Source organism: Microtus oregoni, unplaced genomic scaffold (genome assembly GCF_018167655.1).
Source record: "Microtus oregoni isolate MIOR12 unplaced genomic scaffold, Mior012 000009F_ref0000495, whole genome shotgun sequence".
NCBI classification, from domain to species: domain Eukaryota; kingdom Metazoa; phylum Chordata; class Mammalia; order Rodentia; family Cricetidae; genus Microtus; species Microtus oregoni.
Window position 1 is genome coordinate 36281684 of NW_024543068.1, and position 17112 is coordinate 36298795.

At 38.3% G+C, this 17112-nt stretch overlaps 1 protein-coding gene across 2 annotated transcripts in view; it reads right to left on the minus strand.

The window, feature by feature from the left end:
- The window catches only part of Mipol1 (mirror-image polydactyly 1), a 254896-nt gene that overhangs the window by 117805 nt on the left and 119979 nt on the right, over positions 1-17112 (minus strand). For both annotated transcript variants that reach the window (XM_041658524.1, XM_041658525.1), the window contains one exon: positions 5700-5807. In XM_041658524.1, the coding sequence (XP_041514458.1) occupies positions 5700-5807 (108 nt within the window). The remainder of the gene's footprint in view (positions 1-5699; positions 5808-17112) is intronic.

The following is a 17112-nucleotide window of genomic DNA, read 5'->3' on the forward strand; positions in this document are numbered from 1 at the left end:
TAAAAATAAAATAATAAAAATAAGATAAAATTAAAAATGCAAATAATAGTAATTAAAAACAAAAACCTAAGAAATCAAACAAACAAAACCCACTTCACTCCTCCATCTTTCCTGTCTCTTCATCACCTCTTCATTTTGTCTTGGCATTGGGAGCGGCTGTGTAGACCCTTTTGTTCAAACAGCTTTACTTGGAAATGTTTATGATGTCATGTGTTGTTGGTCAGGTTCAAGTCCTCTGGCTTCTGGTACACCATCAGTACTGGATACTCACCTAAACTCCTCCTGGATATCCTGCAGTTACCCTGAATCATACAGGTCTTGCAGTAGTCGTTCTACAGGACCAGTCCCTGCATGTGCACCAGCAGGTCATAGATGGGGTTTTGTGTTTTATAGGATTCCTATGTGTGCAAACATGCATGTCTCTCTGTGCATATGTGTTTCTTATGCTTTTTCTCTGGCTCTTAATTTTCTGTTTAATTTGTACTATTCCTACTTGTTTGTTTTGTTCTATTTATTTTATTTTTATTCTTATTCTTTAGATGCCTGTTTGTTTTCTAAGAAGAGACAAAAATGATGTGGATTTGAATGGACAGGGAAGTATTTGGAAGAATTTGAGGGAGGGGAAACCATAACAAAAACAATATAACAAAATAAACATATACACAAGAAAAAACAAGAACAATTAGTTTTATATCTCTATGATTCATGTAACTATTATCTGGATTTCATATTTCATCACCTAATATCTACCCTCTTTGTTTCTACATGTCCCACATTTGCTTACCCAATGTAGATATAAAAAATATAGGCTAGGAGCTGAATATTAGGGAGAACATGTGGTATTTTTTTCTTTCTGAGATTATGACCTCATTTAATAGTATATTTTTTAAGTCCATTCATTTCCCTTCAAAATTTTATGACTTCATATTTCAAAGAACTGAATAATATTTCATTTTATATGCCTGTAACAATAAACGTGAGGTGCAAGCATCTCTGATAGGATGAGACGTGCTCTGAGCGTATGTCAAGGAGTGAAACTGCTAGGTGATAGTTCTCATTTCAGTCTTTCAAGGAATCTCCAAAATGATTTCTATTTGTATTCATTTTCATCCCCCAAACATCAGTCCAAGATTTGCTGTCATATTTCTTTATGACAGCTATTCATGCTGGGATAAGGTGGTGTCTCAGACTCGAGCAAATTTGCATTTCCTTGATGGTTAGGGACACTAAACACTATTAAGTACTTAATGGCCATTTGCGTTTCTTTTTTGAAAACGTCTATTAGATTTGTTAGTCCATTTGCTGACTGGCAGTTTTATTTCTTTGGTATTTAACTTCTTCAGTTCTTTGTAATCTCTGGATATTATTCTCTTGTCTACAGTGTGACTGGCAAAGATTTTCTCCCATTCTGCGAACTGTCCATTGCTCTGCTAATTGGCTGTGCTGACTTTTCATTTACATGTAGTCCCATCAGCTGATACTGGGGGCTCGGCTCTGTGTTACTGGTGTGCACAAAGAAATTTCTTACTTATTACAGTGACTCAAAGAGATTTCCCCACATTTTCTTCTAGATATTTCAACATTTCAAGCTTTAAATTAAGATCTTTGATTCATTTGGAAACAAATTTTGTACAAGGTTAAAGATATGAATTTAATTTATTCTTCTGCATAAAGATATTTAGTATGATTTGCTGGTATGATTTGTTTAACAGGCTGTTCTCCAATGTATATTTTTGCCTCCTTGGCAAAAACTAAATTGGCATAGCTTTACCATTTTACTTTTGGGTCCCTTATTCCAATGGTCTACCTATCTATTTTTATGTCAGTACCACCAGGCTGTCTTTATTACTATAGCTCTGCAGTATAATTCATGTTTGGTTATGCTAATGCCTCCAGCAAAGGTCCAACTCTTTGTTTGGTTAGTTTTGTGTACTGCTCTTTTAATCTCTACTTCATTAGCTTCTTCTTTGAGCTTTATCATTTCCCACACCATCTACTGTGACTGGGAATGGCCGTTTGTTGTATTTTGAGAACCTTGAGGAACACCACAATAGGTTTTATGACATGAGCACTTATTGTTATAAATTTTCTTCGTAAGATTTCTTTGGCTGTTTTCCACATGTTCTGATAGGTTGTCCTTTCATTATCATTTGCCTTTAAGAAATTTTAGTTTTCCTCTGTGATTTTTTTAAATGGCCACTGTTATTCAAAATGTATTTTTTATTCTCAATTTTCTTGTGGTTTATATAATTTCTCTGATGTTAATTTCTAGTTTTATTCAATTGTGGTTGGACAGAACACAAGTAATTTTTTATTCATTGAGATACAATTTATGTTCTATGATATTTTGGAGAAGGTTCCAGGTGCTGTCAAGAAAAAAAATCCATATGGAAACCCACTATTTGGAAACTTCCTAAAATATATCCACATATAAAAAGAGTTTAAACGGAGTTACTTTGTAATGGGGGAAATAACCCTAACTCGATATCACAGACTACCATATAAAACCCACAGTATCAGAAATGGGTGACTTCCATTTGACATGTTGCCAATGGTACCCCATAAGGGCCCTAAAATTACAGGCTACTGCCACGGCTCTTGGTTATCCTCCATGCAGAGCTTGACAATGAGACCCTATTGCTGAGGATATCACTCATTTGAATCATAAACACGGAGAAATCGAGTGTGTGCTGACCTCAAAGCTTCATCCCTACTAGCATATAGCTTCCATAATGCTGGAAGGTGCTATGAATAGTATCAGAGAAGAACAATCATCACATTCACCCAGTTCTAAACCCTTTTGAACTACAATGATGTCTGGCTTGACAAGATATGCCCACTGTTGTAACAGTGGCACACATGTTATGGTTTTAACCAACCACTTTCTGGCTCAATTTAAGGCCATCTTCATGGAATGGAACCCATACCCAGCACTGTTCATGAGGCCAAGAACCAGGGCTAGATATACCATAGGCCCTAAGAGAGAACCTACAACTGCTGTTCTGCTAAGCAAATATAGTATTAAAAGATCCCTAATGAACAATCACTGTAGCCATAGATCAGCATGTCTCTCAATTGTCAACAGAGAAGCTTCTCCTTGTAGTAGATACAATTAACACAGAGACACAGAACTGGTCAATGCCTAAGAGACTTTGGAGTGCAGCTGTCCCATTTATGTCTGTGATATGCACTCCATTCTTCAAGTCACAGAAGTATTGGTAAAAGAGGAAGTATTAAGATTATAAGAGCCACAGGTTGTAGATGATTTCAAGGAAATAGTGCTTTGTACATAACAGGTTTGCATATCTGAACTCACAGAGACTGTGACCTGTATAAGTTCAAACCAGACAAAATCCCAGCACAAAGCAGGGCAACAGGTATGAAGGCTGACTCCTGATTGAGAAGTTATTGGTACCTGATAGCTTCTGAGAGAGGGAGAGTCAGTTTTCTTTAATGGTGTGAACTGTGGTATATTCAAGGTCAGGACACCACACCAAGAATAGTTGGGTAACACAAACTGGACTGAATGGCGAGGAGAGGGAGAGGGAGGAAAAGAGAGAGAAGAGAGACAGAACATTAATTTGGTTAAGTAGGGAGGTGGTAGTGCATCTAGAGAAGTTGGGGTAGAGTGATTATGATCAAAATACATTGTATAAAATTTGCTAAAAATTAATAAAATAATATTTAAAATCTTTGTTGGTATAAAAAAGAAAGCCTATTAAAATTCACAAAAAATCTGATGTTATCCACCATAAAAATTATCTAGAAAGAATTTTCTGGATATTGAAAAACAGGCATGTTTATTTGAATAATAATAATAATAAAATACCTTAAAGTGTTTCCTTGTACATTGATTGCAGCTTTGCCATCATTACCACTTCACAGAGTTCTACATAATATATGATCACTAACTTTGATTTTTTTAACCAAATATATTTTCAGTATAACTGAGTCAAAAAAGAAAGAAAAATTTCAATTTTTTACCTTATTTAAATTTATATTTATCAAGATTGATGATAGGACATGTAATATCAGAAATACTGCTGAGATTAAATATTTCTAAAGACAATCACTCTTTTAAAAATGTTCTTAATGTCCATTTAGCTACAAAATTAATGTTTAATCAGTTAATATTCTATAGTACATATAAATGGACTGATAATTTCATATCAAACGTGTCCTTCATAACTTGAATGACAACCAGAAAAATATTACCAAATGAAGAGTAAGATTTCCCCAAACAACTCTTATTAAAACTAATTTTAAAACTGTGATTTAGGATGAATAAATAAATGTGGGTCAGAGAGATGGCTCAGTGGTTGAGAGCAGTTGTTCTTACAGAGGACCTGCCTGGGTTTGATTCCTAGCAGGCATGCTGAAGTTCACAACTCTGTCACTCTAGCTCCATGATAGCAAGTCCTCTTCTGTCCTCCAAAGGCACTAGGTATATACATGGTGTACATGCACACATGCAAGCAAACACTAATACACATAAAATGAAACTAAATAAATCTTTTTAAAAAAGAATAAGGAGATGTATTATACATAGTCTTATACTAAACTTGTTTTCTGTGATGAAATACTTAAAAATAGACTAAAACTCAGCATTATGCATGGCAGACATTTTTAAGAATTTCAACATAAACAGAGCTTTTACAAAGACTAAATTGATGAACTGACTCTTCCCCTTCTCTTATCCAGGACTTAAAGTCAGCTTTATTTAACAGATGCAACAGATGAATTTAATGCGACTAACAATAGCACAAGTCTAGAAAATCTCTTGTTGTATAATAAACACATGATTTTTGTTTCTCACATACTAAACTTGATAATGAACATGCAAACACCTTGAGGGGCAGAGACTATGAGTATTTCATAGACACTTTACTAGAAACTAAAGTAACTTAAAAGTTAATGGAAGGGCACGGAGGTGCATAGCTTTAATTCCAGCACTCAAGAGCCAGAGGCAGTTGGATCTTCTAGTTCAAGGCCAGCCTATTCTACAGAGTGAGTTTCAGGACAGCCAGGACTACAGAAAAACCCTGTCTTGAACCCCTCCCCCCAAAAACAATAACAGAAAGGAAAAAAAAAAGTAGAATGGGAAGTCATGAGCACAGACCCCACTCAAACAGTAAGACTCAGAATGTTTTTTCTCCTTCACGATTAATGTATCTGTATTGCACCGAGATAGAACATGCCATAAAATACATATGTCACATGTTTCAAGCTCTAGTTGAATACAACCATCTTTCTTTTCTTTCTTTTGTTTTAACAATTTAAGTATTCCTTCAATTTCCAAACAAATCCACATGTCCTTCAAGCAGCGTTAGCTCTCTGGATGACAAATACTACAACACGTTTAAAATTGTGTAACAAATGTTGCTACAAAGAAAAGGCTGATGATTTATCATTTAAGTATAAAAGGTAATAACATAAAAATATAAATAAAATAAATATATACACCAGAAGTTATTAATATACGACCACTCAAAATTCAGAATTTTTTTTTCCTGTACACATACATGAAATAAAATAATACCATAACAGAAGGGTGCTGTGCCTGTGTTTAAAGAAGGGGTTGTTGGCAAACAGCACGGCTCACTATTGCTGAAATGTACACATCTGATATATGCAGCACAGAAAGCTGGCACCGAGGGCTTACAACCTTAATTTGCCTGCAAGAAGGAATGGCCATTTACCTTCAGAGCACGTTCCTGATTGTTTTCAGCAGTCGGGTGTCTCGTGTTGTTTGCTGAAGTCTGCTTCTGCTCTTTCAGACGATGAAGCTCCCGGTGCAGCCGTTTGCACTGCCACAAGGGAAGAATCCCATTAAGTAAAGGAGTTAGCATTTTTTTAACCAAGCCATATGAATTAATGTAAATAACACCACTGTATTCTCTCAGAGACAAGGATTTCTTTTGCAACAAAAATGGTAGGTATAAATAATGTTAAATACAAACAATATAACCACTATTTATAGAACTTTGGTAATTCAGTTACAATTTTCAATTAGTCTTATTATAAATATTATATTGAAAACATTTAGTTTCATAAAAGTAGGATCAAACTATTTCAAATAATTTTAGTTCCTGGTCAAATAGCTCTAGTTAAAAACCCACTGATGAATAAAAAGCAAGTATCTAAAATCATATTGAATTTGTAATAAACTATAATAATGTAGTCTATGATCAACTTATATTAATATTCTCTAAGTAAAAATGCCTAAAGAATCAACCCAGTTTTTAGCTATTTAAATCATTTTACATAATAACTATAAAGACTATAAGAAGATATGGTGCAAATTAAGATGATATGAAGTTATAATGGGACACTACTTAAAGCAATAAACTATAAAACCCATGGTTCCGAAAAGAAATTAAAAGTTACTCCTCATTTTATCTACTTTAAAAATAGTATATTTGAGAAATAACCAATAAATGGGGCATACTGAATTAAGATCTGAACAACGCCCTTTAAGACTACTTGACAAATGGAACTTGCCATAATGAATAGAAAAAGATTCATTTTGATGGTACAACCAAAATGTAGCTATAATCCAAATCCGTACTTCTTACTCTGGCCCCAGCTACAACGTATCATCTGTATCAGTACCTCCTTGGGGTAATATACAAATCTTTTTTTTTTTTAATTGCGAAAAGGAGAAAAAAAAAACCAAGTATCCACCTCCTCCCAGCCTCCCATTTCCCTCCCCCTCCTCCCACCCTTCTCCCCCTCCTCCCACTCTTCTCCCCCTCCCCCCACTCCTCTCCCCCTCCCTCTCCAGTACAAAGAGCAGTCAGGGTTCCCTGCCCTGTGGTAAGTCCTAGGTTCTCCCCCCTCTGTCCATATCTAGGAAGGTGAACAACCAAACTGGCTAGGCTCCCACAAAGCCAGCACATTAAGTAGGATCAAAACCCCATGCCATTGTCCTTGGCATCTCATCAGCCCTCATTGTTCGCCATGTTCAGAGAGTCCAGTTTTATCCCATGCTTTTTCAGTCACAGTCCAGCTGGCCTTGGTGAGCTCCCAGTGGATCAGCTCCACTGTCTAAGTGGGTGGGTGCACCCCTCGTGGTCCTGACTTCTTTGCTCATGTTCTCCCTCCTTCTGCTCCTCATTGGGACCTTGGGAGCTCAGTCCAGTGCTCCAGTGTGGGTCTCTGTCTCTATCTCCATCCATCACCAGATGAAGGTACTATGATGATATGCAAGATATTCGTCAGTATTGCTCTAGGATAGGGTCATTTCAGGTTCCCTATCCTCAGCTGCCCAAGGAACTAACTGGGGACCTCAGCTTGGGCACCTGGGAGCCCCTCTAGGGTCAAGTCTCTTGCCCACCCTAAAGTGGCTCCCTTAACTAAGAATTGTGGTTCCGTGTTCCCCTATCCAACTTTCCTTTATCCCAATCCTCCTGTTTCCCCAAGTCCCCCTCTCCTTCCCTTCTAACTTTTCTCTCCCCAACTCCCCCTTACCCCCATCCCACCCCAAGACCAAGATCCCAATTTTCTCCCCGGCAATTTTGTCTACTTCCCTTAGCCAAGAGGATAACTATATGTTTTTCCTTGGGTTCACCTTCTTACTTAGCTTCTTTAGGTTCACCTATTGTAGACTCCGTGACCCTTATTTATGGCTAGAAACCAATTATGAGTGAGTACATCCCATGTTCATCTTTTTGGGTCTGGGATACCTCACTCAGGATAGTGTTTTCTATTTCCATCCATTTGCATGCAAATTTCGAGAAGTCATTGTTTTTTACCGCAGCGTAGTACTCTAGTGTGTATATATTCCATAATTTCTTCATCCATTCTTCCATTGAAGGGCATCTCGGTTGTTTCCAGGTTCTGGCTATTACAAACAATGCTGCTATGAACATAGTTGAACAAATGCTTTTGTCATATGATAGAGCATCTCTTGGGTATATTTCCAAGAGTGGTATTGCTGGGTCCAGGGGTAGGTTGATCCCGAATTTCCTGAGAAACCTAAACACTGACTTCCACAGTGGTTGCAGAAGATTGCATTCCCACCAGCAATGGATGAGGGTACCCCTTCCTCCACAGCCTCTCCAGCAAAGGCTATCCTTGGTGTTTTTGACTTTAGCCATTCTGACAGGTGTAAGATGATATCTCAAAGTTGTTTTGATTTGCATTTCCCTGATTGCTAAGGAAGTTGAGCATGACCTTAAGTGTCTTTTGGCCATTTGAATTTCTTCTGTTGAGAATTCTCTGTTCAGATCAGTGCCCCATTTTTTAATTGGGTTAATTAGCATTTTAAAGTCTAGTTTCTTGAGTTCTCTATATATTTTGGAGATCAGACCTTTGTCTGTTGCGGGGTTGGTGAAGATCTTCTCCTAGTCAGTAGGTTGCCTTTTTGTCTTGGTGACAGTGTCCTTTGCTTTGCAGAAGCTTCTCAGTTTAAGTAGGTCCCATTTATTCAATGTTGCCCTTAATGTCTGTGCTTCTGGGGTTATACATAGGAAGCGATCTTCTGTGCCCATCTGTTGTAGGGTATTCCCCACTTTCTCCTCTATCAGGTTCAGTGTGTTCGGGTTGATATTGAGGTCTTTAATCCATTTGGACTTGAGTTTTGTGCATGGTGATAGATATGGGTCTATTTTCATTCTTCTACAGGTTGACATCCAGTTGTGCCAGCACCATTTGTTGAAGATGCTTTCTTTCTTCCATTGTATACTTTTAGCTCCTTTATCGAAAATGAAGTGTTCATAGGTTTGTGGGATAAAATCCGGGTCTTCTATACGATTCCATTGGTCGACTTCTCTGTTTTTATGCCAGTACCACACTGTTTTCATTACTGTAGCTCTGTAATAGAGTTTGAAGTCAGGGATGGTAATGCTTCCAGAAGATCCTTTATTGTATAGGATTGTTATACAAATCTTTTGAAAAGAAAAAAGGCTTAACAGACATTCAGTGTCGGTTTAGATTACATGATGTTGATATACACATATAAAATTGACTGTGCACAGCTCATACATGCATAATATTCTTAGCACATTTACCAATTACATAAAATAACCACAAAAATAAAGACATTTCAATTTCATACTAATTTAAATTATCTGACAGCTTTGTGAAGATAAATTCTGGGGGATTGAGGTAATGATTTAGAAGGAAATGTAATTGCTGCACAAATGAGGGTCCGAGTTTCCATCACTAGAACAAACTAAAAAGTCAGATGTGGTACTATGTCTTCAGTCCCAGTGCTCCTACAGCACAATGGGAGGCTGTAGTAATAAGAGTGGCGGGGCTGCATTCCCAGCACCCCGGCCACCTGCTTGGCTAGCTTATGCCCCGAAATAACAACACACAAACTGTATTCATTTAAACACTGCTTGGCCCTTTAAGCTCCAGCCCTTACTGGCTAATTCTGATGTCCCGATCAACCCATCTCTAATAATCTGTGAGAACCAGTCTTACGGGGAAGATTCTAGCCTAGTCCATCCTGGGTTGGAGCTTCATGGCGTGTGTCTGCCCGGGAGCAGGGCATGGCATCTCTCTCAGGCGTCTGCTCCCGAGAGGAGTGCTGTGGAGTCTGAGCTCACTTCCTCTTCCTCCCAGCGTTCTGTTCTGTTTACTCCTCCCACCTATCTTCTAACCAATAAAATGGGCCAAGGCAGTTCCTTTATTAGCCAATGACCTTCCTCCATCAGGAGGCAGAGATGGGAGAATCTCCATAAGCCATGGGCCAGAGGGCTTGTCTCAAATAAAGTGAGAAGTGGGGACTGACACAAATGTTACCCTTACCGCTCCACATGCATGCCATGGCATGTGTAAGCCTCTGCTCATACAAAGGAGCATGAAAATACACACATGTGCACATCGTACAAACACACAGAGGTAACATGTTCTGAACATATGATGTGCTTCCCACTGGTTAAGTGGTAGTTCTCTTACGCTGTATATCCATTCAACGGTGTGTTATGTGACAACCTAATTCACTTACCACATATTAAATATTAAGTAAAAACTCTGGGACACGTTCCCTTTCATTATTATTTGGAGGGAACACACGATTACCATTACAGTTTACCTATTTTTGTTCTTTTTTTTCAGCTAACAAGAAGAAAGTTCATCTCATAGTGAAAATAAAAATTATGACATGAGAATAAATTGCATAAATAGCAACACAGCTTTTTCTACTATTATTATCTTTTTATTTTCAATTAATTTTTATAAAGAAATGATTAAGTATCAAAAAGTTAAATACTAAGTGATCTATGGAAGTCCAAAACCAAAGTAAATAATTTCAGCTGTAGAATTATATTTTTTTGCATGGAACAGAGTAATTCCACTTTGGGTTTATTTTGGGTATATTCTTAGGTTGATACTGAATCTAAAAGAAAATAATAGAAAAAATAAAGGGAGAAGCATCAAGGGAATATTGGAAAGTAAGAACATTCCTCAGTTGAGTTTTGCTCTTCCTAGGTGACTCTACTTTGTGTCAAGTTGACAGAAACTAACGTGCACTGCACTTTTGGCCCACCTGTGCCGAATATAAAAGAAATGCTTGTAACATACAGTTAAGAGCAGGTATTTTGATGGTAGATACAATAAACATATTAGGGACATTATCTTTTATTACTAGACTGTCAAAAGGTCCAACTTCTCCTCTGTAAAATTCTGTCGGGTTTCATTGTCTTTGAACCAATTGTGTTAATCTGATAGATTATCTCAGTTTTCTAATAGAAGACAATCCTTGCCATTATGAGGTCTACCTGATCATCACATATATTGGTTATGCCCATTGTATAAATGTATGTGTACATTTAATTTGGTTTGTAATTTATCTCAGATTTCTGGTAAGTTACTATATGGTAGATGCATTTGGGTTGTGCTTTCTAGTGCAGTTTCCAAAGCTAAACTTCATTCATTAAAAAAAGAACTTGTTCATTTCTCTGAAACAGTTTATATAAAAGAATTCTTCAAAAGGGATTAGTAGATATGCCCCATCAAACCATTTGCATTTCTTCCCTGGATTCAAGTTCTTTTTCAGAAGTACAACTTTCAAAATTCTGTTTATGGGGATAGTTCTTTCTCTAGAAACCTGATTATTTGTCCCCCGTATTCTTCAGTAAAGAAATGTTGTGTCGCTGCCAACCTCATGTAAATAAGAGAGCTCTGTGGCAATGTGAAGTCATTCTAATAGAATACTAATCCCTTTGTATGCTGATTCATCTTGCTCAGGGGCTGTTCTAACCAACAATATAACTCCTGGTTATGTTTAACTTTGGTGTTCTACAGTTCTGGAGCATGTTGTGAATTTAGAAGTATTTTCTTTTTACCGTCTTATCATTTTACCTGGACACGTGACAGAGTGTTCACCTGCCATGCGCCAGGCCCTGAGTTTGATACGCAGGACTAGACACAAACACAAATGCACACACATGAACACACATGCACACATACTCACAGTCACACACACTGTCTTAAGACTTCTAACACAGTTATCATCTTAGGACATTACCTTCTTCTAATTAAACGTTTACTAGTCATATTTTAAAAACACTTATTTTGTGTGTGTGTGTGTGTGTGTGTGTGTGTGTGTACTGTGTGCATACATACTGAAGTCAGAGGACAATATACAGGAGCTGATTTTTCCTTCCGCTGTGTGAGTACCAGGAGCAGAAATCAGGACATCAAGCCTTGGCCCTGGTGCCTTTGCCCTCTGTCCCATCTCAGTAACCCTCTCTCATAGTTTTAAAAGGATGTGTGTTATGGACTGAAAATAACCATCGTTAACTGAGACTCTTGTTTCTGTCTTCAGCTGTTCTCCCTGTATTCATTTACTTGAAAATGTTAATGATCATAGTTTTCTATCATACCGGTTTCTTATATTCTTTTTCAGTTCGGTCCATCTTTCCCCTCATACTGTTATCATGTTTTTCTCTTGCCACAAAGTATTACGTCTCAAGTTTGTAACCACACTTTAATTGTCTCCCCAGGTGAACTGCTTTCTCATGTTAGGTATGCTGCTTTTCTGTGCCTGTCTCCAACAGTGATTCCTTCATTGGCACTATTCACTCTCACTTCATTGGCATTCGCTTCCCCTAGGTGACCTAACTCTACCCACTCAGAGCAGATTTATGTGATAATGTCTCAGTTTGTGGATTCATTTCCTAAGAGTTATGCAACACGAAGCTTCTATTATTGTATAATACAGGATGAGCCCTTTAACTTTTCAGCTTAATTTTCTCTATCTAGGCAAAGACAAATTTCCTATCATTTCTCTGAACATTTTTAGATCAATGTTCATGTGAAATAACTGAAGTTATAAGAGTAAGAAAAAAATGAATTTGCACAGAATTTCTCTACACCAACAACTGCATGTCAGCTAAGAAGATCACTAACCATAGCTGCTGCTGAAGCCATTACTTCTTTTTCAGGAAGCCTTGTTACAGGCACAGCTGTTCCAGAAAGCTTGCATCAGCCTTTGGAGTCTTTAATCAGACAACCTTTAATGACCTTTCGATGACTGACTCCATCTTGCAGCTACTTTCACTCAGGCAAAAAGTGTGCACTTCCTGGATGACTCAGCAATGACTCGTGATTGGGGCAAATGTGAGGCTTATGACTGGGACATGAATGATGGTAGAGGAACTACATGGACACAGGCTGTGACTGGCAGAGCTGCAGGCCTGTGTGCCATCCCTGGCTGTGAAAGCCTCTTCTTGATGGTACCTTCTACTGTGCTCTTTATCACAAGCAGGGCGGGATTAGCTGCCTGCATCAACTGCAGAGGACACAACAGAGCTTTGCATCTGATCAGTGGCAGTAGCAAAGCGGTGGCACTTACAAAGAATCGCTGGATGTTTAAATTACTGAGGGTCAGTGGCTGTGAAGAACAGAAGAAAACGTAACACTGGAACTCCTGACCACTGACAGAGTTCCAAAAAAGCTGCTGGAAGAGTTAAAACTCTAGAGTCCCAACAGGTGGTGATATTTTGTTTGTGATCTAACAAATAAAACTCGCCTGAAGATCAGAGTGCAGAGCTAGCGACTAGTCAGCATAGAGTCCAGGCAATGGTGGCACACACTTTTAATCCCACCACTTGGGAGCCAGAGGTAGACAGATCTCTGTGAGTTCAAGGCTACCTGGGCTTCATGAGATTGATCCAGTCTAAAAGAGAAACAGACCCAGGCAGTGATAGCTATCACTTTTAATCCCAGTATTTAGGAGTCACAAACCTTCGATCCCAACACTAGGGAGGTAGAGACAGGAAGGATTATGGCTGGGTGAAGAGAATATAATGCAGGATGTGACAGGAGCTCAGACATTCAGTCATGGCAGTCTGAGAATTAGTAGAGACAGGATCTTGCCTATTCAGTCTAAGCATTTGAAGAGATAAGAACTTCAGTGGCTGGCTGCTCTGCTTCTCTGATCTTTCAGAATTACCCCTATACCTGACTCTGAGTTTTTATTATTAAGACCAATTAGAAATCACACTACAACTCAAGAATTGTAACAACTAGCTGCTAAGTATCTTAAGAATCGAGGGATCCAACACCAAAACTCAAGAGGTCTTATACTATTTGCTGGATTCTGGACTGTTGGCATTCAAATTCCAGAGCAAAAAGATTCTAACCAAAGCATAGAGATCTATAAGTTACTAGCTTTGAAAGATTGAAGAATCAGAGTCCAAGTCTCTGAGGTCTGAGTTTGCTTTGGCCTGAACACCTACCTTCATGAACTATAAGCCTCCAGCTTTATCCACCTGAAGATTAGAGGTTATCGTCTAGTTCTCAGGATCTATGTCTGTTAAGAGTGAGCTTGTATATCCAGCTTACATATCTGGGGCTACCATCACTGAGGGAATTGTTCTTTTCCTATTTGTTACTTCTAGTCCAACAGAACAAACCTGGAAACAACCTAGATGCCCCTCAATGGAAGAATGGATAAAGAAAGTGTGGAATATATACGCATTAGAATACTACTCAGCGGTAAAAAATTGACATCTTGAATTTTGCATGCAAATGGATGGAAATAGGAAACACTATCCTGAGTGAGGTAACCCGGACCCAAAAAGATGAATATGGTATGTGCTCACTCATAAGTGGATTCTAGCCATAAATAAAAGGACATTGAGCCTATAATTCGTGATCCTAGAGAAGCTAAATAGGAAGGGGAACCCAAAGAAAAACATGTAGTTATCCTCATGGATATTGGAAGTAGACAAAATTGCCAGGCAAAAATTGAGAGCTTGGAAGTGGGAGTAATGTGGGGATAAGGGGAGATGGGGAGAGAGAAGTGAGAAGGGGAGGATGGGGAGAGCTTGGGAGAATGGGACGGTTGGGATGGAGGCAGAGTGGACATGGGAGCAGAGAAGTATATATCTTAATTAAGGGAGCCATTTTAGGGTTGGCAAGAGACTGGACTGCAGAGGGGTTCCCAGGTATCCAAGGAGATGTTCCCAGCTTGTTCCTAGAGCAGCTGAGGAGAGGGCGCCTGAACCGGCCCTATCCTATAGCCATACTGAGGAATATTTTGCATATTACCACAGAACCTTCATCTGGCGATGGGTGGAGATAGAGACAGAGACCCACATTGGAGCACAGGACTGAGCTCCCAAGGTCCAAATGAGGAGCAGAAGGAGAGAGAACGAGACCAAGGAAGTCAGAAGCGAGGGGTGCGCCCACCCACTGTGACGGTAGGGCTGATTTAATGGGAACTCACCAAGGCCAGCTGGATTGGGAAGATGGAGCATGTGATCAAACCAGACTCTCTGAACATGGCTGACAAGGAGTGCTGACTGAGAAGCAAAGGACAATGGCACTGGGTTTTGATTCTACTGCATATATTGGCTTTGTGGGAACCTAGTCTGTTTGGATGCTCACCTTCCTAGACCTGAAAAGAGGGGGAGGACCTTGGACTTCCCACAGGGCAGGGAACCCTGACTGCTCTTTGGACTGAATAGGAAGGGGGAGGGGCAGTGGGGGGAGGGGAAGGGAATAGAAGGAGGGGAGGAGGTGAAAAATTTGAATAATAATAATAAAAAAATAAAAATTAAAAAAAATTGATCACTAGAGTCACAGGCAACCCAAACTAGACTAAGAGGAAAAGATGGGTAGACAAGGTAAGAACAAATGTAACACCACAAAGAGCAACATGACACCAGTAAAAACTAGTGAACTTTCAACATCAAGACTTGAACAACCAAATATAGATGAAGCAGAAGAAAATGACCCAAAAATTAATTTTAGAAGAATGTTTGAGGCCTTTAAAGAAGAAATGACAAATTCCCTCAAAGAAATCGAGGAAAAGACAAAAAATTGGAAAACATCAAAAAAATCTCTTAAAGAAAACCAAGAAGAAGCAATCAAACATATGAAAGAAACTACTCAGACTTGAAAATGGAAATAGACACAATAAAGAAAACAGAAGCCGAGGGAATAACAGAAACAGAAATCATGAGAAAACAATCAGGAACTCCAAATGGAAGCATAAACAGCAGAATACAAGAGATGGAAGAGAGAATCTCAAGCGCTGAAGATACAATAAAGGAAATAGACTCATCTGCCAAAGAAAACATTAAATCTAACAAAAGCTTAACACAAAACATTCAGGAATATGGGACACCACGAAAAGACCAAACCCAAGAATAACAGGAATAATAGATATACAAGAAGGAGAAGAAGCTCAACTCAAAAGCACAGAAAACATATTTAACAAAATTACAGAAGAAAACTTTTCCAACCTAAAGAAAGATATGCCTATGAAGATACAAGAACTTTACAGAACACTAAATAGACTGGATCAAAAAATGTCCCCTCACCACATAATAATAACATTAAACATACAGAATGAAGAATATTAAGAGCTGCAAAGGAAAAAGGTCAAGTAACATATAAAGGTAGACTTATCAGAATTACACCTGACTTCTCAAAAGAGACAATGAATACCACAAGGTCCTGGTCAAGCGTTATGGAGACATTAAGAGACCACAGATGCCAGCACAGACTACTATAACCAGCAAAACTTTCAGTCAGCATAGAAGAACAAAACAAGATATTCTATGACAAAACCAGATTTAACTAATACCTAGTCCAAAACCCAGCCTTACACAAAGTACTAGAAGGAAAACTCTAACCCAAGGAAGTTCGCTACATCAACAAAAACATAGATTATTGATGATCTCACAGCAGCAAATCCCAAAGAAGGGAAAAACACACCAATTAACATCATCAACAGCGAAAACTAAATTAACATAAGATAGCAATCACTGGTCATTAATATCCCTTAATACAAATGGACTCAACTTCCCTTAAAAAGACACAGGCTAACAGACTGGACATGAAAACAGAGTCTATCCTTCTGCTGCATACAAGAAACACACCTCAACCTCAAAGACAGACATCGCCTCAGAGTAAAGGGTTGGGAAAAAATTATGCAATCAAATGGACCTAAGAAACAAGCTGGTGTAGCTATCCTAATACCTAACAAAACACACTTCAAACTAAAACAATCAAAAGAGACAAAAAAGGACATTTCATAATAGTCACAGGAAAAATCCGTCAAGAAGAAATCTCAATACTGAACAACTATGCACCCTCATACGTGAAAGAAACACTTCTAAAGCTTAAATCATACATTAAACCCCAAACACTAATAGTGGAAGACTTCAACACTCCCCTCTCACCACTGGACAGGTCAGTCAGACAAAAAAATAAGAGATATAAGGGGACTAACAGACTTTATGACTCGAATGGACTTAACAGACATCTATAGAACATTCCATCCAAACATAAAAGAATAACCCTTCTTTTCAGCACCTCATGAAACTGTCTAAAAAATTGAACACATACTCAATAACAAAACAAATCTCAACAGATACAAAAAAATTAGATAAACCCATGTATCTTCAGGAGGATGTGTATATGTTTGTCTTTGGATTCACCTTCTTATTTAGCTTCTCTAGGATCGCGAATTATAGGCTCAATGTCTTTTATTTATGGCTAGAAACCAAATATGAGTGAGTACATCCCATGTTCCTCTTTTTGGGTCTGACTTACCTCACTCAGGATAGTGTTTTCTATTTCCATCCATTTGTATGCAAAATTCAAGAAGTCCTTGTTTCTTACTGCTGAGTAGTACTCTAATATGTA